This window comes from Manis javanica, chromosome 2 (assembly GCF_040802235.1).
Source record: "Manis javanica isolate MJ-LG chromosome 2, MJ_LKY, whole genome shotgun sequence".
NCBI classification, from domain to species: domain Eukaryota; kingdom Metazoa; phylum Chordata; class Mammalia; order Pholidota; family Manidae; genus Manis; species Manis javanica.
This window is the reverse complement of record NC_133157.1, coordinates 22,061,319-22,085,222: the sequence shown is the minus strand read 5'-3', so window position 1 is coordinate 22,085,222 and position 23,904 is coordinate 22,061,319. Positions and strand designations below refer to the sequence as shown.

Sequence of the window (23,904 nt, the reverse complement as noted above, 5' to 3'; positions counted from 1 at the left end):
GTGTCGGGAGCACTGGCACGAGGATTTCGGTGTTTGGGGACATGCATGGAAGCATCAGAGTGTCCTCTGGTGGAACCCCGAGCCTGGCTGGTGCTCGCCCTTTCCCAGAGGGTGCAGGAGCTCTCCTCTCTCACAGTCCGCTCTGGGCTTGGTTTTATTCAGAGAACTGTTCTCTTTTATTTGATGGTACTGCCTCTTGGCTGAGGGAGGGTCTGTGTGGGGCACAGACCCAGTCAGAGGGAGCCCTTGAGTGGATTGCGTTGCTGTCAGTCGATTGACCCTTAGTATCTGTGGTTAAATCAAACTCATCTGATATGGGGGATGTGCTCTGCTAACCCCTTCCCAGCAATGACAGTCATGACTTGGTGTTGCAGATTGACCCACAGAAGATGTTTCTAGTTCCTCTTCTGTGTAAATGGGTTTGTCTTCTTTTAGGCCACCGCAATGCAGTTACTATGGAATCAGGGGTGGCCTCCTTCATTGCTGTCCGGGGACCAAGTTTCAGAATTTGAGGTACTGTATGTAGGCAGGTTTTTAATTACTCCCCCAGCTTACACCTCCCCTCCCCCACTGCCCAGGCAGTTCCTTCCTTGAATACTCTGTAGAGATGATTGATGTTAATTATAATAGTAATTATTTATGCTACCATTATGGATACCAGTGTGACCAGTAGTTTTTATGTCTCATTTGGATATGATGGCGATTGGAGGTCATGCATCTTACTGTAGAGAAGTGCTGCTCAAAGGGTGGTCTAAACTAGTCCATGAACTGTTCGTTACCGATCCTTGCTAAGAATAAGAGCAGATATTGAGAGTAAGCATTTGAAAGCTTTTGTTGCCATTTGATACTGTCCTCAAATCCAAGTAGTGATCTGCAATGGATTGGGAGGAAAGTGTTCCTTCACCAGAGATGATTTAAAAAGTATTGCCCTAACATATAATTGTTGGCATTTAACTTGGTCCATGCAGATCTTAATCCCGTCTTGATGGTTGGCTTCCATCAAATCTACAGTGACACAAGGTAACTCTTTTCATTACTCATTTTAAAATATTGAAACAATCTCAACCTAAAGAAAAGTCCCCAGGTACAATACAAATATATTTTTTATTCTGAACCATTTGAAAGTAAATTGCAAATGTAATGTTCTGTCATCTTCTGTTTTATAGACCCCAGTTTGGGTTTATCTGATGCTTTCATGTGATTTCATTGAGGTTATGCATCTTTGGTAGAAATACCGCAGAAATGATGCTCTATTTTTCTCACTGTCCAGTCAGGTAGGACCTGGTGCCCTCCCCTGCCCATCCTGTCCTGGCTCCAGCAAACCATCTGGGCCGCTGTGGATCCTCCTACCCTGACTCCAGACCAACCTTCTTGTTTGGCCCCACCTCATGGCTTTTGGACTAAATTGTTCAGGAAGAAAAGGAAGGGAGAAAGAAGAAGAAAAGCACAGTGACTTTCTTAATATGGTCTTTAATTCCTTTAGGTCACAGGGCAATAGCCAAACATTCAGGGGAGGGTTTTTAGTCCATGCTTAACAGTGACTGGTTGGTTTTTCCCAAAGGTCCTTAGTTATCAAGTTCACTTTAAATTCTTGTTCTGGGCTGGCTTGGCCCAGAGATGCCACCTGGGCATTCTACATGGTATCCTAGGAAAAGTTTTCATACCACTTGAATTCAGCCCAATCTGGGGAGCCCACTTCACAAACAAATGCCTCTAAAGGGCCTGCATAAGAACCCGCAGTCTGATGGGTGATGGTTCTTTAGCATTTCAGTTCCTTCTGTGCCCATGGCAGGCAAGCCCGTGGCAGGCAAGCCCGTGGCTCTCCTATCAGTTACAACCGGCTCTGCCTACCTAGTCCTTCCTTTACATTACTTCCTTATAGAGTCTTCTTTACAGGACATATGATCAGTGGGTATTTTCAATTTTCTTTACCTCTTAATTGAACCTTTCACCATATTGCCTCCTCCTACTTTATTTCTAGCACGTGAACAAAATTAAGACATTTCAACACTTTTCCCTATTTGCCTGACTTGCTGTTGTCTGTCAAGCTTCCCTACCAGGCTTAAAATGAGGCAGGGCCCTAATGCTCTCAGCAATCCCATGACAGATTTTTCCAGCACTTCCTCTACACAAATATTCATGTCCTCTCCTATCCCATCCTAGGATTGATTTCTGCCCCTTCAGTCAGGTGGCGATTGAGCCACGCACACCGCTCTGGTCTGCTTGTCAAACGGAACAGTCATGATAATGACGTGTGTGCACCTCATTCCTTCCCATTTATCTCTAGGACATTTAAAGTAGGCAGCAGGGCTTCCCAGAATTACAATGCAAATCGAAAGAAACTGAATGTAACACGTAATTTTCTTTCTATCCATTCTGGGAACCATTTGGAGTATCGCTTGGCCAGCCAGCCTTCAAGTTCGTAATCAGGGAGGAGGCTGACACATCAGTCCGAGCGGCCAAAGTGAAAAATTCACGGCCAGGGTCGGAACTGCTGGCTCCAGTTTTGGGTTTGTGAATGGCGAGGTTGGACGTTCCTTCTGCACTGCTCCCCTCTTCGTGCCAGGAGGGGTGACTCAGCTGTTTTGTCTGTCATGTGATGCAGATGGATGATTTGGTATTAGGTGATGAGAAATACAATTTTTAACTTCCCTTCTGCTAGAAATCATGCTGGTGACATTCCGGAATCCTAAAATCCTTAAGGCAAGTAAAATCCACTGAAAACCAAGATGTGATAAGGAAAGAGAGAGCTACTAATTCTCCCCAACCTCCTAGGTGTTGAAAAGATACTTATTTTTGCTTTCAGTTTTCCTGATGGATGACAATAGGGTTTCAAAGATGGGTGACAATAGGGTTGCTATTTGAAAAAGGATATAGTCATTTTCAAAGATCAGTTATTAGGCAAAAGTATCTGGAAATCTTATCATGTTGGTTCTTGATGTGATCTCCACCTGAATAGGGTTTGTATGATATTTGTTCATCCAGAGGTGAACAAGGCAGATATTAGTCCCTTACAGTTCAGTGAGAGAAAGAACATCAGACAAAGGTGGCAATTGCGTGACAGAGAAGCATGGAGACCTGTGGGAGCATGGGCCAAGGAAGACTGCCTCGTTGCGGGGATAAGGGAAGTCTGCCTTCCGTGGGAAACTGCTGTCTAGGCTTTGAGCTGAAGGGGTAAAAGTTGGGTTTGGCAGGTAGGGGAGATTGTTGTGGTCAGAAGGAAGGGCAGCTATAGAGGCCCAAAAGGAATAAAGAACTTGGCACATTTGAGGTGCTTAAATAAGGTGACGGCAGGTTAGAGGAAGAGATTAAAACAAAGCAAAAGAAAATTGATGCAGAGCCAGAGACTGAAGAGCTATATAAATCATTTTAAAGGTTTTAGATGTTAGACTTTATCTTATAGTCAGTGGGAAGCCTGTGAGGATTTTCAAAGGGGTCCTTCTCCAAGCTGTCCTGCCTTCATCCATGACTTGATGGACTAGAAGCCTTCCTGCCTTCATGAGTTCATTCTGCCAGCTTCTATTGAGCTCTTCCTCAGTAGAATACTTCCGCAGGCATGCTGCCATTTTGACGAATGCTGTGTGTTATGTGAGAATGTGTGGGTGCCTTCTGTTCATGGTGCTGAGACGTAGAGAATCAAAGAAGCATTTCATCAGGTGCCAGCCTGGTGTGAAGTGCATGCCACACACTGCTGTGCAACACCCTTGAGTGGGTTTGGGAGGGAAACCCAAACATTTTATTGAAGTTATAATTTAGCTCTTTTCAAATGTCTTTTCATAATTAGGGTGTCAACAGATTGCACTTCAGTGCCTATTGTCTATTATTAGATATCCTGGTTTCACTTCTAAGTTCTAGGTGAAGAGTAATTTCATTTTTTGAAATAGTTCATGTTTGCATGCCAGATGTTGACCACCAAGTCAGGTAATTTGCCCAGTGGAACACTATGGAGAGTGGTAGAGGAAAAGGTATGGATATTGAGTCCCATAATTTGGAGTATCTGTTCATGCCATTTAATGTGTGGAAAGATGTGATAATCATGCATCCTATAAAAATAGGATATCTAAAGAGTCTCAGCTTCTGTTGCCAGGTTGAAGTAAGATTGTACATGACATGATCATTGCATTATTATAAAGATGATTGACCGGGTCTTTTTTCTTTCCCCTTCATTGTCTTCAAATATCACAAAGAAAGTCTTAGAGAGAAAATAAAATATTTGTCAGCACAATATTCATGACACGGAGCTTGGTGGCTTGTCCCATGCTGACTTAGAGCTGCATGAGTCCAAATCTCACTCGAGATGCTCCGCTTGAAGGTCTGTACTGGAAACAGGTGGCCCATCAGAGACCCAGCTGAGAGAGGCTGCTTTTCAGGGATACACAGAGCCTCACTTGCCTGCAGGTAGGCACAGATTGTACACCCAGCTGGCTGTGCGCAGGTACTGCAGCTTGATGTGGAGCATTGTGGAGTAAGGTTATGTTTACTGCTGTATTTCCTGAATGTTCTCTGGTAACACAAACCTAATGGTGGCTGTGACATGTCAAAACCTTAAAGCTGTGTTCTGTACTAGTTATTTCACATACATTATCTTATTTTTCATTTGGTCATGTAATTCTCCCAACAGCCCACTAAGATGTAATATAAGAGATCCAAACCTGTAAAGCCAGATATATTCAGAATTTTTCTGATTTTAGAAAAGCCGTAAACTGTATATAGTATTATTTAGAAAAGCCATGCAATGTATGTAACTATTATTTAGCCCATCCAGGTGGGGCCTAGGGCAGCACCCTGTCTTCAAATTAGATTTCTGCTGTTAAGCTTAGGTAGAGTTACTTACATTAAGTGGGACATATAAAGACAAAGAAGAATCTGATGCCAGTTCACATCAGGTTTTGCTGCTGAATAAGTTATGACGAAACTTGGTTTTCAGAGCTTTTTTTAAAAGCTGGAATTGTATGTAAGGGATCATGGACCTGTGATATTATCCTGTTCTCAAAGAATTAATACCAGAGCCCAGAGAGATTAGGTAATTTGCCCAAGGCCTCTCAGGAAGTGGCAGACCCAGATTCAAATCCAGGCTCCTTTGACTCCAAAGTCCATACATACTCTTTCTACACCCTTGCCCTCTGCTGAACCTGCCGCTCTGCCCTTGAGGTCTATGAGGTGTGTAGTAACAGCACCTTTCTCCTACTATGGTGATTGGGCTCTGTCCGCCCTATCCCAGTCTCAGGTCTGTCCCCCTGCATTTTCTTGGGTCCCTCCTGCCCCCTTTTCGGAGCCACTGTAGCCCTGCAGTCCACTGCTTGCATGGCCTGCATGGATGAGTTTGTTCCCAGTGCTACCCTAGTGACCCGCAATGGCTCCCTTGTGCCTTCGGAACTTAATTCCAGTGCTCCCGATTACAGTAGGCAAAACTGCCGGTGCTGTTCAAGATCGGAGCAGGTGGCGGAGGGGCTAGCCCAGTCCGTGTCAGCTGTCTGGCCTGACTGCTCTTCTGTGCTTTTCTGAAAGTTCACCCCCAGTAGGAATTGCAGTCATTTACTCCAGGGACAGACTCGTTCACTGAAATCTTTGGAAGAACTGGGTAACTGAAGCAAGGAATCAATTTCTTAATTTGAGGATGAGCAGGCCTGTGTTCACACCTTTAACTGAATGTGTTTGGTGGAGTGGGACTAAAGGCAAATGTATGAGTTTACTGATGGTCATCGAGCACCATGACTACTTTCTGCTCTTCCCTTTTGCCCTTTAAGATTGATCCTTTTGCCTCAGACCAGAAGCTCCCATATTATATCTGTCTGAACCTAGCAAATATATGTGTTCATTTTTTTTTTTAATGCATGCCATTTGGGAAAGAATTGTTAAGAAAGGGCTAGGTTAAAGCAGTGTTTGGCAAGGGGTAAATATACAATGAAGTCTAGAATTCTCAAATTACAGAATTCAAAGTTCCTTTTGGACATTCTCCTCAAAGGTTTGAAGAGGGCAACTGTTGTGGTTAAACCTGTCAGCCTGACTCCCAAAAAGATACAGACTCCAGTTGCTTTTCCGTGACAAGCCCTTGGTGTCCTGCCTTCTGGGAAGCAGAACTTCAGAAAAGCCTCCATTTCCCACCAGCTTATTTCCCTTCTGTAAGCTGGTTTGCTGTCCCTGGTAATTGCTCTGGTTCTTCTGAAACATCTAGAATGTCTGGGGTAGCTCTTGGGGTACTCATGCCTTGCTGGGCACCCCACATGGTATCCTCGTTGCTTGCCCTTTACCCCCTGCATGGCTACTCTATGCTTCAAATTAGGAGAGAGGCTGCCCAAAAAATCAAACTCAACCGCTTGCAAAGAATGACGTGGGCTTGAGCTGGGAAAGAAAAGATGAATGGAAGAATTTAATTCTCGTAAGATCTCTGCTCTACGCCTGTAAGAAATATGAGCTAATCAAAGCCAGGCCTGAAAGCAGGATGTCCCCTGTGACTGCTGGAGTCAGGGCAGGATATGACTGTGTCTCTCGTTGGCTTTGTGGCTTGCTGTGTGCTTCCCTAAGGAGATTGGCACTTAAGATCCATTTGATCTTTGTGAATAAGCTTCTATTAGGGGGTGGAGGACTAGAGGTGGTGGTGGGAGGAGTGTGCAGGACAGGCCATTACAGCACCAAAGAATACATTTGTATTTCTTGGAATGGTATTTTGTTTCTCATGACCCTGAGCGTGATTTCAGAAGTTCCCCAAAACTTGTGTGCATCTGATATCATAGGCATTCCCCATCTCTTTTTTTTTTTTTTTTTTTGATTTCTGAAATACAAATTCATACCATATGTAAAAAGGCTGTTCAAGGAAAATAAGGTGCCTGAAAGTGACGGTCACATCTCTGGATTTATGTGTCAAGTTCAAATCCTGACTCCACTGCTTGCTAACTGTGACCAAGCTATAACCTTCTAACTCCATAACCTCAGTTTCCTGTCCAGTAAAATGAGAATAAACTAGTAGCAACCTCATCAATAAGTGAGGACAGGGTCTGGTGCACCAAAGGCTCCCAGGAGGAGTTCCATTGTTGTTATTACAGTTACTGTTATGTTTTAATTAAAGGCCTGGAAAACCTTAGTGGAATGACTTAATGCGTTGCCCTTCTGTAGCTTTCTGTGACCCTGAAAGAAACGGCAGAGCATGCGTTATGAAATTGCTTTCTCTTCCTAGTTGGGATATTCTCATATTTACTTCCCTAGAGTTAAAGTTTCTTTTACAAAAATCTGAGTTCGGGAATTAGTTTTCAATAGTCAGCTGTGATTTCAAAAGAGAGTGATAACATTTCAAGTCCATAAAAATGTTACCTTTCTCTTTCCCTTTTGGTGGGTTAATCATCCCAAAGTCAAGCCCAGCGTGTTGGTACAACTATATGTAACAAAAAGATCTCGGTGGGGGAATTGCTACTTACTATAATTTTCATTCTTCCTGTTTTCATTCATTTATTTTTTCTCTTTCCGTCTTAAACTCTGCTGCCCCTGGAGAAGCAGAGCCCTTTCCTTCTGAAGGTTTCATCCTCCAGTTCTGTTCATAGGGAATGACCATTAGCATCAACTCATCCAACTCCGCAGACCAACGTTTAAGTAGTAATGTTTGGAGGTTTCTGAGACTTGTTTTGCCTGGCAGGGGTATTTCTCATTTCTGAGCCGGACTGTCATCTGAAGATTCATATCATTGCAGTCTCCCACCTGTTGGGCCTTCCCAAAAGGAGATGAAAGAGCCAAGGACCAGCCCTGCCTGTGTGGGTCACAGCTGGAAGCACACATCCCCTGTACTCTGGGCCTAACGGACAGGATATTCCCTTTAGCTGGGAGGAAATGAAATTGAAAATACAAGGCTGAGCTCATTTCTTTCTGGTGCCTCGTGAGTCGTATGAGAGGTCTGCAATCTCACCCCAGTGCTGCGTGAAGAAAGGAGGTTGTTGAAGGAGGCCCCGGCCAAGGCATGTCTGGTGGGCGTCTTCGTTCCATTTGGATTGGTTTCTAAATGGAGTGGGTGATGGCTTTTTCTTTTCTTTTGAGAAATGCAGAAACAAAGGATCTTTGATTTAAGAGCTCAGGCACCATGTATATGGAATATAATAATCACTAAAATCACAATGTTTGACAAATAATTTTCTAAACTTTTGCAATCCACATCCTTGGCTATTTAGAAATTAGTGCTGGTCCTACGGAAGGAGCGTTTGGGCTGACAGGGATGGCAACACTGTGCTCTGAGGATGTGCGCTCCTCACTCAGGCCTCAGGCTCTCCTGAGTGGGAGGAGCTGTGACTCCTCTCCCTGCCCCGCCTTCTCTCCCAACCCGGGCAGCACAGCCTGTCACAGGCACCTGAGAGAAATCCGTCTTCTTTAAAAATCTAAGGGTAGCCAAGACATGGCTTTCTCTCTCTGAACCATAAAGTGGTTTAACTGTTTATAAAGAACAAACAGGACACAAAAATTCACATTTCTTAGTTTTCTTCTCATGGTGGCAGACAGCATTTATTAATTTGGAGTGAAATTTAGCTGCTGCCTCTGCAACTTAGTGTGCCTCGCCATGCTACAGCCTGTGAGCGCCAGGGTCCGGCTGTGAACAGTGCTTCTCAGAGGCCCTGGGAAGGCCCTGGCTAGTCAGCTCCCCTGGATACGTGCCGCCTGGTGAGATGGAAAGGCTTGGGCATCTGCCTGGTTCGTGAAAGTTAAAGCAAGCAGCTGTATCTACTTTTCTCAGTAAGCCTAGTCTTATTTAAAAGAAAAGGTTTCTGATTTGTTTATATTTTAAATCAATTCATGCTTATTGTAGAAAAAAATGGAAAATAAAGATAAAAATTAAGGTGATTCCCAACCCTAACTGCTCCCTGCTTAGTTTTTCTCCACGTACACATGTGCATGGAAAATGATACAGGTTTATATTTACATAAGTTTCCCATCACAGCTGTGACAGATCACCACAAACTTGGTGGCTGAAAACAACATACATTTTTTATCTTACAGTTCTGGAGGCCAGAAGTCTAAAGTGTCAGCTATGGACTGAATTGTGTCCCCTGCAAATTCATATGTTGGAGCCCCTAACCCCAGTGAAGGTGGGGCCTTTGGGAGTTACTTAAGGGTTACATCAGGCCATGAGGGTGGGGCCCTCCTGTTGGGTATTAGTGCCCTTCTGAGAAAAGACGCCAGAGAGCTACTGCTCTCTCTGCGCCATGCAAAAACACAGTGGGAAGGCTGCCATCTGCAAGACAAGAAGAGTCCAGAACCCAACCATGCTGGCCCCCTTATCTTAGACTTCCAGCCCCCAGAACTGGGAGAAAAAAGATGTCTGTCGCATCAGCTACCCAGTCCATGGTATTTTGTTACTGCTGCTCAAGCAGGCTAACATAGTATCTTTCTGAACTAAAGTGAAGGTGTCAGCAAGGCTGTGTTTCTTCCCGAGGCGCTCTGGGAGAGTCCATGCCCTTCCCATTTCCAGTTCTAGAGTCTGCCTGCATTCCTTGGCTTGTGGCCCCTTCCTCCATCTTCAAAGCCAGTGGCATCTTCCAATCTTTCTCTTTGACTTGCCAGCTTCTCTCCTATAAGGACTTATGATTACATTAACCCCAACTGGATAATCCAGGATAGTCTTCCTATCTCAAAGTCCTTAGCTTAGCCACACATGTATAGTCCTTTTTCCATGTAAGGACATTCATAGGTTTTAAGGATTAGGATTTAGACATCTTTGTGGAGGCTCTTCTGCCTGACACAAAACTGTTTACCTTCCCCGGATGAAGTGTTTACCATGTGTCATGCCTGCACTTTCCTCTCTTCCACACAGCTAGTAAGTGGTGAACCAGGAGCAAACCCTGCAGTCTGACTCCAGAGCCTATACTCTTAAACCCCTGCAAGATATCTGCTTTTGTAACCTGCTTTTTTTCTGAATATAATTTTAATATTTTCTCATGACCTTAATTTAACTATTCCTCTAAATTTGAGAAACTAAGACATGATTATAAGGGCTAAGCGATACTCCATCATCTGAATGAGCTATAACTCCTTTGGTCATTCTCCTGTAGTGAGATATCTTGGTCATTTCCACATGTATAGTTATAAAAAAAACATGGTGAAAATTCTTATACACAACTTTTGTGCTTATACTTAATTATTAGATGAACTTGTGCCCCAAAGTTCCTTGGGAGCTGGTTGACTATATACTAGAGAACAATATGTCACAGATTGTTTTTCTTCAGGTAATAACAGGGAGGGAGTCTATGAAATGAGGCTCTCTGGTTAAATAAATTTGAGAAACACCACAGGCCCATGCCTGAATTAGTGATTCACAATCATATCAGCACTGAAACCTTGGAGAAATCCTCTGGGAAAGAAATTGATCTCATTTAATTTTGAAAGCCTTTTTGAACCCAGTGTTTACCAGTGCCTTCATTTGTGGCATGGAGTACTACCTCACAAAGCTAGGCTAATAGGACACACTTTAGAGATGCCTTTGAAATTGTCCCACCCAAGTGAAGTTGCTTGACCTCAAACCCCTTTAAGAGTTTAAGTCTAAAATTACGCTAGATGGAAGAGTTTGAGCAAAATCATGTTTGTGAAAGCAACTTAAGAATGTCTCCTTCCCTTCCCGTGGAACTCCAGTCTAGCATTGTTCTGTTGGTTTCTCATGTCCAATGTCACAGGGCTTGTGTTGCACCTGCTCCCTGCTCTGTGAATGACAGTTACCAGCCTTCGGCCAAGACCAACACAGGTCTGCATGACACGTTATGCTCATGTTGATTCCAAGGGACAGTGACTGGGTTCCTTCAAGAGAGCTATTTTGTAGAGTCTTTAGTCCGGATGAGGGAAGTAGACATTGACAGCAGGAGGTTTATCATTGAAAACAGAGGCCACTTTCAGCTGTCCCCAGCAAGTCAGTCATTCACTGAGTGAATCAATGATTGGGGAGCATGTTTTGATGGGGCAATTGGGGATGGGACCTGGGGGTACCAGGGAAGTGCTGGGTAGTGCCAGAGATAACCATCACTGGAGATTCTATGTCCTCAGGGCAAAGAATTTCAAAGGGCCTTACAGGACCATAGATTGAGATAGACTTCCCAGGCCTCTGACCATTTGCATCCCATCTATATACAGATGTCTGAAAGTCAAACAATGGTGCTGTCTGCAGTGTCCACCACTGCGGGAAGAGCATTAAATTTTTTTTTTTAACCATCCTAATCAAAAGAACTATTGTCTGCAAAATAAGGCCATCTGAGGAAGATGTTGGGTGGAACAGGGTTTTTCTCCAGCTTTTTGGTAGTCTGTGCAATTCCTAGGTGGCATACAGAATGCCTGTGTGTGACTTGAACCCTACTGGGGGAAGGATGGTTGGAGATCACAGGGCTCAGCAGAAAAGCTTGGTCAAGCTGAGTTTCCTTAATACCACACAGACGGATGGCCAGAAGTCTGGGGAGGGGCGCGGTCTCTCCTTTATCTGGGGACCCGTGACAGCTTCACCTGAGGCTGTGACTTGAGCTTGGTTATCTTAAACCTCCCATTGTCTCGAAGACCTGAGCTGCCTCTTTGGAAGCAGCTGTCCCAGACCCGCCAAGCCAGTCCTTCTTTCCTGTTACTCATGTGACCTCTAGTGGCTGTAATGGGTAAAACTGGCTCCAGGGATGGGTTCTTGTGCGGGAATACTGAGAAATAAGCAGGAAATGTCTAACGGTGGACCAGCCACTTCCCTCTAGTAACCCCTCACCTCTTTACAATTCTTTTTCATCATGCATCCCATTACATAATTGAGCCATGTCAACATAATTTGAGTTCCAGACCTAATTCTGATTGTTACTCTAGCTGATATAACCTGGGCTGGCGTAGCATCTGAGTCTCAGTGGCCTAAACCATTCACAGATGTCATGACATCCATCCTGACTATATCCCAGGGATTTTGTAAGGATCAAATGACCTGAATGCAGCCTTTAAGTGAAATGCCATATAAATGCTCATTGTTACTATAAAGCCATTAAGTCTGCTTCTGTAGACCTAGATTGTTTTATTTTATGTATTTGGTGAAGACATTTTAACTCTTTTATTAGATTCTCTATTGGGAATTCTGTTACGACCCACAAACATTTAATAAGTAGCTGGTATATATATTTCATAGTGTTCTTATTGGTTCATTCAACAAACATGAACTCCTACCTTGTGTTGAATAAATACCATGGTAGATGCCAGGACCCAGCCGTGATTGGGACAGACAAGGTCCTGTTCTAATGCAGTTTACATTAGAATGAATGAAAGAGATTCATAATAGGTCAGAATGGTCAATATCCTTGGTTAACTTTATACCTTAATTGAGAAGAGAAGTATTAACAGCCAGATATGATACTGAGGGGTTTCAGAGAAGCATAAACAAAGGGCTGTGAGGCATGTGAGAAAGGGTGACATCAGAGGCAGTAGATAGAGGCTGTGCTTTCTACAAGTTTAGTGTTGGAGGAGTACCTGGTGGGGGATGATCTGGACACTTCAGAGGTCGGTAAGAAAATGATCAATCTGGCGATTTGGTGTGTATTCCTGGTTCTAGAAGGGTTGCAAATATTTAATGTAGAATATCATGAAACTGCATTCTCACCCTAGAGACATACTATTCTTTGAGAATCCAAATAAATAGTAACTAGATTCTTGGGTGTTTGCTGCTCTAAATATTAATTTAGTCGTTATACCAACTGTATGAGGGAGGTATCTCTATTATCACACCCATTTTACAGATGAGGAAACTAAGATAGAAAAACAGGAAGTTACTTGCCCAAAGTCGTTTGGCTGCTGAATAGGGGCATCACATCCGGGTGGCTGGCTCCAGAGCTGCATGCTCTCCACTGTGCTAGATTGTGCCTTGAGGCTTCATTTAAAAAGGCAATCACAATTTTTAGCAATACATACTCAGTATTCAGGGGTGTTACTAAGGTCCGGGATTGCTTTAAAATACCTCAGGAAGGGAGGGCCAAAAGAAGGAAAGAGCAGGTGTGATCAAGCCTCAGTAAGTATTTCATATAGTTAATGGGTCTGTAGGTGTCCCTACTTTCCCTAATTTCCATAATAAAAAAACAAATTATTTCTAGTGAATTAACCCTGAGATATTTATTGCCTTACTTTTAAAATCAAAAGACTTTATCAGTGACCTGAGGTCAAAGCAGTGAGTTTCACTGCTGCTAATATAATGGTGGCTCTGTGGATAGAGTGTCTTGTGTATTATAAATGACTTCCCTCTACATTTCCAAAAGTCATGGCTGTATGCTTTAAAAAAAAAACACTAGTAAGAATTTATCTTGCCAAATGTATTGATAGAACAGCAAAATGTTTGCGTTAAAGGGACCTCAAAGAGAACTTCTTCTGATATTCTCATTTTATAGCTAGGGAGGTTGCAGCTTAGAGAATTTAAGGGATCAACCCAAGATTAGAGTAGGAACATTAGATGATTGTCTGTAGTAAACACACAGCTAGTTAATGGAAGTGGAGGAATTAAAACCCAGGTTTTCTGAACTGCAGGCAGTTGTCCAGCTCCCATCAAAAAGATCCATGCCCAGGAAAGGGCTCCAGCAGCCCACACAGTGACACGGTGCCCAGGCTTCCCTTGTGATTGCAGCTACCCCAGGCAGTTGCCAAATTAGTGTCTGGGGAGTAAGACAGAAGACATAAGTCACCTTCAACTTGGGACTGGAAGGGGTCAAATGGGTCTTTAACCTCCCCTGGTGGTTTCCAAATGTTTGGACTTGGCCCCATTTATTTTGTGTGTTTCCTCCACATTTATTGTTCACAGAGTCTATCTGTGTCACCAGAAAGGGCATAGTTGGAAAAACATGACCACTGCACCTGAAGACACTTATCAGAGGTGCAGTGGGGGCTCTTGTGGCAACGAAACCCTCCCCTTGATGGACCAGCAGTCCGGGCCTGGCATTCCCCAAGAAGAAGGCATGCAGAGGGTCTTAATGAAAGCCTAGAGTCCCTACACCACTGTCGCTATTGACTCGATCTCCTTACCCTGAGAATTTCTGCAGGGCATTGCAAAAGCTAAACCTCACCTTCCCCAAGTCTGGTGCCCACCTCTGCCACAGTACTGGAGCTGCTTCTGTTGGTGTTCATTCCTTAAGGCCTGGGGATCTCAAAGCCTGCTTTCAGGACCTGGCAGGTAAGGTAAAGAATGAAGGTGGCTGATGTAAGCCTGGGATGACAAGCCTAGGTCTCATTTGCAGGTTTTACAGCATCGTGCTGTCCATGCAAAAAGCCCAGCAGGGCCAGCTAATGGTGGATGGCCTCTGATATGGAGGAAAGAGCCTGGTGAGGAAACCAGAGACCTGGGCACCACAACCGACTCCTGGTGACTGTGGCCTTCCCTTTGTAGAATGTACTTTCCTCTTCTATAAGCAGTGGGCCTCTAAGGCATGAAGGCCCTGCCACCTCTGACAGTCTAATTCTTTGATCTGTGATAGAATACATGTCCCCACAGTAACTGGAGCCAGTGTCTGTCTGTCGGTCTGTCTGCCATATTTGCAAAGTGCCTGAGAGGCCTCTTTTTTTAGCACCGGTGTCTTGCCCTCTTTGCTGGATGGGTTTGTGACATTATCCTTGAAGTGCTTGGATCTCTGTAATAAAATGACCTCCTCCGAACCACTGTTCCGGTACCTGTCTCTGTCAGAGGTTGCTTTTTTGCCAGTTTTCTTTCTGAAAGCAGTCATGAGCAGACAAGCTTAGAAAGGGTATTCTCTTCGTGTTGTTTCAGGGAAAATAGAGAAAGTCAAACCTCCTCCATCCCCCACACCTGAAGGCCCCGGCTCTCAGCCTGACTTAACCCCCGAAGAGGCCGCCGGATCCCAGCGGCCCAAGAATCTGATGCAGACCCTCATGGAAGACTATGAGACACACAAATCTAAAAGGCGCGAGAGGATGGATGATAGTAGTGTAAGTTTTTCCTCCTTTCCTCTTTCACCTCCGAGGGCGAGCGTCAGTGGGGCATGTGGCGTTCTGGTTCGGGCCCGCATGCGGATGTGGTTGTCCAGCCAGCACCATGGTTCCGAAGCCGATCCTCAAATACGTGGTCTAACATGCCCAGGATGGGTTTGCGGCATTTGCCGTGTTTCTCAAAAATGTCGCTCATGCAAGGAGCTAAGTGTAGTCTGGGCCCATGGGCAGGGCTAGTGGATGAGATGTCGGTGTATAGAAAGACAAGATGCAGGGGCAATGCGGGAGGAAGGATGTGAGCACCCCAAAATCAGCCCACTGATTTTGAGCACAGGAAGCTCAATTCTCTCATCCCCCATCTGCTCTGTAGAGGTTTTGTCTCTCTGGAGAACTATGGCGATACCATTCCTTCAGCTTATCCACTCTGGACAATCCCTATAAACGTCACCCAGTGCTCAAAAGGCTAAGTGTATTTTAGGCTGTTACCAAGCTCACAAATACAGTTTGGCAGGAAAGAGCCATTTAAAATGACAGTTAAAAACCACAGTGCTACCCTGCCACCCCAACTCCAAGAACAGGGCATGTGACATTCACATTGACCGTGAAGGAAGTCATCTGCTCTGTGATTTTTTTCAGAAAGAGACTTAAAAGCCGTTGTTCCACACAACCTCCACAGCCAGGAGCCTGGGGATCAGCTTCAGGGGGCCATACCAGCCTCCTAGGAGTCTGCTGGCCCCAATCTGTTAGCATTTAAGAGATGACCCCCTCCTTCCCCCAGTTACACTCAAATCATAACAGCTCGGGTTGGTTGTCCCCATTTACCCGGGACAGTCCTGGTTTATGCCTGTTGTCCTGGTGTATTTATTAATAGCATCCCCTTTCACTGTTAAAAGTGCCCCAGTTTGGATGATAAATCATTTGGTCACTTTAAACTTGAATGCTCTGGGCTCACAGTAGGAATTCCATGCTGAATACTGTCTTTCATATCCTACATTATGGCTACATTAAAGGATTTATGTAACTGAAGCCAGATATTGAAAGATACTTTGAAAATACTCAGTGGCAAAGAAAGGTAAAGGGCGCAGTCTCACCTAGAGCAGCCTGCCAACTCACTCAGCATCTCCCTGGCTCTGCCGCGGGGTATGTCTAAATGGCGTGGAATATCAACTCAGCTACTTTGTTAGGCTGGAGCATTTCTGGCCTGTTCCCCATTGTGCACAGAGCGATGAGCCTGTCCCTCCATGACTGCTGCAAACATTTCTGCAGCTGGGGCTCCTTTGCTGAGCCCATAAGACTTTTTTGGCCCATTAAGTCATTTTAGCCAGCCCTTCTTTGCAGCCCCATTTGAAATAAGGAGTTTACATTAGGTATTCTCTGGAGCTGTGACCTGTTTGACCTTATAGTGGTATAAGTGGCTTCTTTTCTCCCATTGATTCTACACTATGTATCAGATTCTACACTATGTAACTTTGCTGGGAGAACCTTGCATTCTGGTTTGGGGAGGGGAAAGTGGACAGAAAGAACCACTCTGCGTGTGAGCCGTGCCGGTGTTTTCTACGCACCCTCTGCTTATCTTTGGCGATTCCATTTGTGTTGAAGTACAGATGCTGAAGGAAACCACTGCCCACAGAAGTGAAGAGCCTGCTCTTACCATTTCCTAGACACAGGCTGGAAGCCTCCTTCATGCAAACTCTGACGCCCAGCCAGTGCCAGCTAGGGTGGATTTCCCCTTTGCATCAACGAAGCTATTTGGAATCAGTGTTTTCATATATTGATGGCCCTGCACTCACTCAATGAAGTGGCAGCCTCCTGTCTCTATTTTTCTCAAATAAATAAACATGATCAATAAGGAAGAAACCTACTAACTAGGTGTCAAGCTGTTAATATCCCCAGATCTTGAATTCAAGGCCAAGTGTTTTACACTGTTATTAATATTACAAGAGAACGAAGTTTGTTGTTAAAAATTCTTAGGAACAAAACAAAATCTAGCCAGTTCACTATATCCTCTTTGATGAATCCCAAATCTGCAAAAAACATACCTGGATTCCTTCTAAGGTGAATATATGATCATCAGGAGACTTCATTTCAGAGCCAGCTGTTAGCCCATCTCTTAGCCCATTTGATTGAGGGGCTCTTTTCTGTTATACCGACGTCAATCAACAGATAATGTGTTGACTAAGTCTTCACTTGTTTTCCTAGCTGAGATCATGGACCCTTCTTTAATTGTCGGTTATACTGGGAGGATAATATTAGGAAGCAGATGGATTGCTTGATGCTTGAATTGTGTAAGTGGCATCCCTGGCCCAGAAGCTGTCAGTTCTGTTTTCCTTGGCACCTTCACATACATTATTCTGCGGACAAAATCAGCTCCTTAGATTATCCATTCTCTAGGAGCTTCACGTGGCTCACCTGAGTCCAGTGTCACCCTGGGACCTCCACCTGCCAGCATTCCTTCCAGTAGGTCACTGGGCAGCACTTTGGAGTCCCTCCCAAGTGATCAAGACCAAAACCCTTGATGAGTTGAATGAAAAGATTCTTATTTGCTTTCTGCAGATCAGGCAGACTTAAAAACAAACCAGGGTAACTGGCAAGTCTGTCTAGTGATACAAGAGGCCCAATGGTATTAGTGAGCGTGCAGGACAGAAGAAAGGGAAGATAGAGGAGCCACGTGAGGCTATGCCTGTGGTTTCCATGAGTAACTTTTTTTGCCAACCTACCTGAGTAAAACATTCCATCAAAACAGGATCAGTGTCCCCACTACCCCCAGAGCAGCAGAGATCTCTGGAGTCCTGTTCCCAGCTATTTTCAGCTTAAAATTTCCCACTAAGTACAAAATCATGTGCAGGAGGCCTGTGGCCTATGGAATTCCCTGCCAGGGGGGTTGGTGTGGCGGGAACTGCAGCTGGTGGCCTTTCCATGTTTCTGAGCTGTTCCTCTCTCCTTCTGGAAACAAGGTGAAAGGCTCAGAGAATTACATAAGACAGAAGATGAAATCGTGAATCTCTTTTTCTTGGAGCATCTACCCGGGAGCCACCGTATTGGTGCTGTTAAGTCATCTGTGGATGTTCTGCTGTTTTTGCAGTTAGTGAAAAAATGGATAACAAAGAACCAGAAAAAGCCCCTTTTCTTAAAAAGTTATCCCCCAAATGGCCATCCTTGTCACCAGCTCAGACCTTGAGCAGGTGCCCGCAATCATCACCCACCCGGGCTGGATTCCTTGTCTCTAGGAGGAGAGAGGGCAGCTTAGAAACCATGTGGCATGGTCACTGAGTGTCTCCATGTGGAAGGCTTCAGCCATGCCACACTTAGTAATGGACCCCTCAGCTAATTTGGAGGTAAGGAGTTTGCTATCCCCACCCCCACCCCTGTATCCTAGCTGTTAACCAGCCTTGGCAGGGCCTTTGAGAGAATTAGAAAAAAGCTCCTTTTTCACCTGTAAGAACGCAGCCCTGCACTGGCCACATGGTGAATGGAGTGCAGGGACTGAGCTCCAACCGCACCGACCCCCTCAGCCTGGTGCTTTTGTGCAATGTGTACATGGCACACCCAGATGCAGAGTCCTGCTATTACTGTGGGTTCCCCTTATCTGAAAATGTTCTCTTATCTGGAAGTGTCCTCTTATCTGGGCCTGCTGTCATCTCTAGTCATCCACGTAGCACACAGTGGACTGATGAATCATAGTTTCCTAAAGGGTTTCTTGGTGCCTTGAAAAGGAAGGATATTTAGGAAACACTGTTTTTCTGGCTAATTATTCAATCCCCAGCCTGACCAGAGCCTCGGAAGATGATGTGTTCTTGAGTCACTGATGCTCTTGGGCATGGTGGTGGATTTGCTTTCCCTTTCTCAATTGAGGGATGCTGGCCTGAGGCCAAATTACAGCCTCCTAGGCATTCAGTCCCATCCCCACCTCCAGGAGCCAGCCTAGGAGCTATGTTTTCCCTGTGTTCTCTCTTCCTTTCCTGCAGAGTAGTTCTGAGAGTTCATTCAGCGATCCCTGCCTGTCTTAGAGTCAGAGAAGGCCTCCCCAATTCTTTCCGCTAGACCAGGACACCCTTCGGGAGCTGTGGTCATACTCTCATTGAGTGAGTGAAGGAAGTCTCGCCGCCTCCAGGGCCCCCACACCCCAGGCTCTACGGGGAAGCCCAGCCACAGCCAACAAAAAAGTGCTCTGTGCTGCCCAGCTTTCCCTTGGATTCTCACACCTGGGAAGGTTCAAGGAGAGGAGAGCCCCACATTCATCAGCTCCCAGCCACCAGCCTGATCATCCCAGAACTGTAATTCCAGGGCTTCACATACAAAGCCGTCAGTGATCGCGGACACACTTCACCTAAGCAGTGTATGGTTACCCGTGCCAAAAACCAATAAATGCCTCCAATGTCCTAAGCAGTGTAAATGCAAGATCATCGCCACAGTTCTGCAGGTGGCTGCCCAGGGTTCTCCATGAAGAACCTCCAAGCTCTTCTCTGTTATTTCTCTTAGTTTGACCACCCTGAGCTTTTCGTGAGTTCCTGCTGTAACTAAAGGGTCATTTTAGCTCCTTCACTATCACCCCGCCCTCAGGAACTTATCAAAGCCCCAAGATAGTGATGAGGGAGGCTGTGTGGTCTCCCTAGGCAGTGCCATCCTGAGCTCAGCTTCGGAGAATCTGCCTCCACAGACCTTGCATTCAGACCAACTCGTATCTGTGGTTAGTGTCTTCTTTGCATGGAACAACAAGGTACAAGACTGCTTTGGGGCCCAGAGAAGCCTCCAGGAAGAGAAAAGGCTATTTGGCTACAGATTCTAGTAAATCCAAAATGGCCACCAGGACCTTCCTGGTGGGCAGCTGGCTGCATATGGGGGAGGGAAGAATCTTGTTAATTCAAAGCACAGAAAATGCAAGCAACACATCTTGAATTAACGAAGTGTGGCTTATCTGATATTTTTATGAGTGAAGAATAGGGTATCTATTTGCTCCAAAAGATACAGACTTTTAAATAAACCAATATCAGATGAAGCAAGCCGTTGCGCGGGTGTGTAATGGTCTCCTGTGCACGCCGGGCGTGGAGCCAGTTCCCAGCGGCTGGCGGTGGGAGGGGGGTGTTCTGTGAGTGTGTTTGCCGTGCACTAACCCTGCTCTTTCTCCCTCTGCCAGTACACCTCTAAGTTACTGTCTTGCAAGGTGACTTCCGAGGTACTTGTCCCCTTGTTCGTCTGGCCGTCTGCATGCCTGACCCAGGTGCATGCACTCGTGGTTTGCCACCTCCGGATGGGTTCAGTGAGAGCGGCAGGAAAGCAGCTTGTCTCCGTGTTTCCTCCCTGCCCTTCCTGAACTGGGGGGCTGCCTGGGAATGTTGGGGTCCACGCTGCAGTGCTGTGCTGTGCTGTGTGGCGGGCCTGGGGGAGACCTTGCCCCATGCATGGGTCTGGAAGATGTTTGGACTCGGTGGCACAGCCGATGGACCATTTGGATTTTTTAAGTTTGTTCAGGCACTGATAGCAAATGTATTCTGGTCTGGTAGAAAGCAGTGAGCTCAAGAGGACTGAGCTGTTGATTCTGACCTTTGCTCACCTTACCACAAATCCAGGGAGCTCCATCCCAGGGCTTCAGGATAAGTGACTGCAAACGTGAACCATCCCAGTCCCCCCACAACTCCCTACCCCCACTTTTCAAGCCTGTATTTTCATTCTGGAAGCTTCCTTAAGCTTTGAATTTCCCACAAAGTCTCCTCCTTACCCCTACAACTTCCCTTTACGCAGATTTCACCAATACCTATACTAGGATAGAGCACAATATTTTTTTCATTTTTCCATATTTTTCTTTTTTCTTTTTGCTATGGGGAAGCAGAATGTTTTTCATATTTTTTTCTTTCAATGGCATTTTATTATACTTATCTTTAAAGGATGATTTCAATATGCAGACTTGTAGAGAGAGTCCATTCATTCATTTATTCATTCAGTTAATTTATTGAGGCCCTATTACATGCCAGGTTCTTTTCTTGGTTCTGAGAATAAAGCAGTCAACAGAACAGTCTCTGATGTCATGGAGTTGGCATTCAAAAGTTCCAATAAGGTGATATAATAAAATAATAAAGCCCTCCTATCCAGCTGTGTCCATTCTTATTACTTAATACTTGCCCAATATTTTAAAAAGAAACTAATATTGCAAATACCATTCAAGCCCTCTGATTACTCCTCCCAGTTCCCGTCTCTCTCCTCAGAGGTAACTGTTCTTAAGTTTGGTGTTCACCATTTCCAGGCATGTTTTTATACTTGTGTTTCATGTTTTATATACATAAATAACATCTTATGGTTTTGCATGTTTTAAAACTCTCCAGAAGTGATAACCAGGTTGTGGTATCCTCTGTTCCGTACTTGATTGTGTCTTCATTGTTTTTAGATGTGTCCACATTGATATTTATGGCTATAGTTCATTCATTAGAATCGCTGTAGAGTATCCCATTGTATATCGTTTTGTTCATCCTTCTATTGATGGAAATGTAGCCTGTTTCTTTCTTTCTTTCTATTACAACAGTGCTCCAGTGAATGTTATTATGCATATCTCTTTCTGTGACCTACAGAAGAATTTCTCTCTATATATCTTGGAATAGAAGTACTGGGTATAGGGCCTATCCATCTCCACATTTACTGCCTATTGCAAATTACTCCTCAAATCGGTTGTGCAAACCTATAGCACAATATGTTTTTAAAAATCTCCCTTTTTGCAAAATAATTATAATTAACTATAGGTGGGAGCTGACGATTATCAGTAATGTTCTTTCATAAGGTATAAAATACATATTGAGAATATCATTACATGTACCTCCCTCAGTGTCTAATTGTGGTTCTCATCTAGAGGATGGCAGTTGAAATTTAGGCCCTAGGTCCATATTCCCTTTGAATCAACAAAGCTAAGAATAATGAAAATCTGGTCAGATATATCTGAGGTAGGTAAAACTGGGCCCAGTCTATCTTCAGTTAAAGAGGAGATAGGGAGATAAAATGTTAATATAAATAGGGTGGATATTATTGAACACATCTGTCTTTGGTTTCACTTCCCCCAAATAAAATTGCCGGTGTTGGTTGCTAAGCAGATTTAAGCAGTTTACTTGAATTCTTTAAGCACTAGAGAGAAAAATTAATATTAGAGGGTTTTTCAAAGAAAATTTATTTTTTGCCCCACCCATCAGACCTAAATTTGCATTAATTTGTGAAAATGATCAAGCCTTAAACCAGGCCTTTCTATTGTTTTTTATGCTTATTTTCTCTCTCCATTTCTCTGGAGAGCATTTATCGCTCTCTGGTGCTTCTTCCTCCAAACTCCTTGTAGCCACTGAGCAGCAGTCTAGCCTGGTGGCCTAAGAGCAAAGAGCATTGACTCTGCACCCAGAGCTCTGGATTCAGATCTTAGCTTTTCCTCCTACTGAGTAACACTGGTCAAGTTGCTCAGCTTCCCTGGGCTTCAGTTTCTTCATATGTGAAATGGGAGTGATAATGGTATAAAGCCCATAGAACAGTAGTGAGGGTGCAAATAATGGTTTGTGGTACGTCTAAGTTTTACTATTATTAGAGTCCCAGATGCAAGTGCTTTTTTTGCCCAGAAAGGAAAGGAAAATGGACTTTAGGAAATAAACTTAATAGGCAGTAGTGGTAACTAGAGTACTAGATTTGCTAGAGATTTACACACACACACACACACACACACACACACACACACACACACACACACCTCTGAATTAATTACTAGAGTACTAGATTTGCTAGAGATTTACACACACACACACACACACACCTCTGAATTAATTATGGAACAAAAATCCCCAAGATACCTTCCCTGAGGGCATGGCTTTTAAATCTTCAAAAGGTCAGTTGTAGGATGATTTCACCCCTGAGTCAGTCTAGATCTTCAGCCTTGTGTACCCAAAGATGCCTTTATGGCAAGGCTGCTAGCTGTTGTAAGAACGATCCCTTTATTTTCTTGCCATGCCATTTCCAGAGGCTTCCAGCTTTCATCAGAAATGCAGTATCCTGTTATGTGGTTTACAAGTTAGGGGAGTGAATAAAGAAGACAGGCTTCATTATTGGCTCACAGGAATCACTTGAGATGCAACAAGTTAGATGCTCAAACCCAAGCTGTGCTAAATATTCCCATAATTATAAATATTACTTTTCTGCCCATTATGCTGTTTGTGACTAAGCTCCATAAGGAAAGAGACTATTCTATCTTCAGTGTGCAGTGCTGTGCCTGACACTTGGTAGGAACCCAGTAAATACCTGTAAGATGGATGCAGAGATGGATTCCAAGATGAGTTATGTTCTGAAGAACAGAGCAAACTGTATTTACTCAAGGTTACTGAGAATTAAAACAGGCTTAAATACCAAGACTAAGAATATCTGAAAAGGATGGAGACTCTCTTTTCCAGAACCTAAGATTTATTTTTAACTTTAATGTAAACCTTTCAGTTTGTATCTTCAATCTGCAAGATGAATAGATGTCCATTTTACACACTGTAGAGCCCCTTACAAAAATGCCTTGTGTTTGAATACCACTTCCTAGTTTATAAAGCTCCTTCACGTGATGATAGAAATAACTTCTTTGAGAACTTACTGTGCCCCAGCAACCATGCCAAATCTTCTACAGACAGTACCTCATTTATTCTTCAGGCCACCTCTCTACCATAGCCTTTATTGTCCTCATCTTGTGTGGAAGGGCACTGAGGCAGAGGGGTAAGTGACTCTCCCCAGGTCACAGAGGCACTAGGAATTAAACCTAGACCTGGCTGGCCCTCAGAGTCCGCACTGCCTCCTGAGAAAGCCTGTGAAGGAGGGCAGTGCTGTCTCCATTTTACAGATGACAAAGCTGAGACACAAGATGCCATGAGCAACAGCAGCGTGTTCAGGGACGAAGTGGGAAATAAGGCTCAGACTAACAGTCCCAGCCCAGTGCTCTTTCTCAGAGCCACGTCACCACACACTGACCGGAAGAGTCTTCTCCAGAACTATTCCAGATTTGGAAGTGTGCTTTCC

At 44.4% G+C, this 23,904-nt stretch overlaps 1 protein-coding gene across 8 annotated transcripts in view; it reads left to right on the top strand.

Annotated features, from left to right (window-relative positions):
- Nucleotides 1-23,904, top strand: part of PALM2AKAP2 (PALM2 and AKAP2 fusion) — a 416,273-nt gene that overhangs the window by 389,777 nt on the left and 2,592 nt on the right. For 4 of the 8 annotated variants that reach the window (XM_036990574.2, XM_036990580.2, XM_036990575.2 and 1 more), the window contains 2 exons: nt 14,720-14,898; nt 20,033-20,071. The exons of 1 other annotated variant lie outside the window; for it this stretch is intronic. In XM_036990574.2, coding sequence (XP_036846469.2) covers nt 14,720-14,898; nt 20,033-20,071 — 218 coding nt within the window. The remainder of the gene's footprint in view (nt 1-14,719; nt 14,899-20,032; nt 20,072-23,904) is intronic. 3 more of the 8 variants (XM_036990572.2, XM_036990581.2, XM_036990579.2) reach the window with 1 other exon arrangement.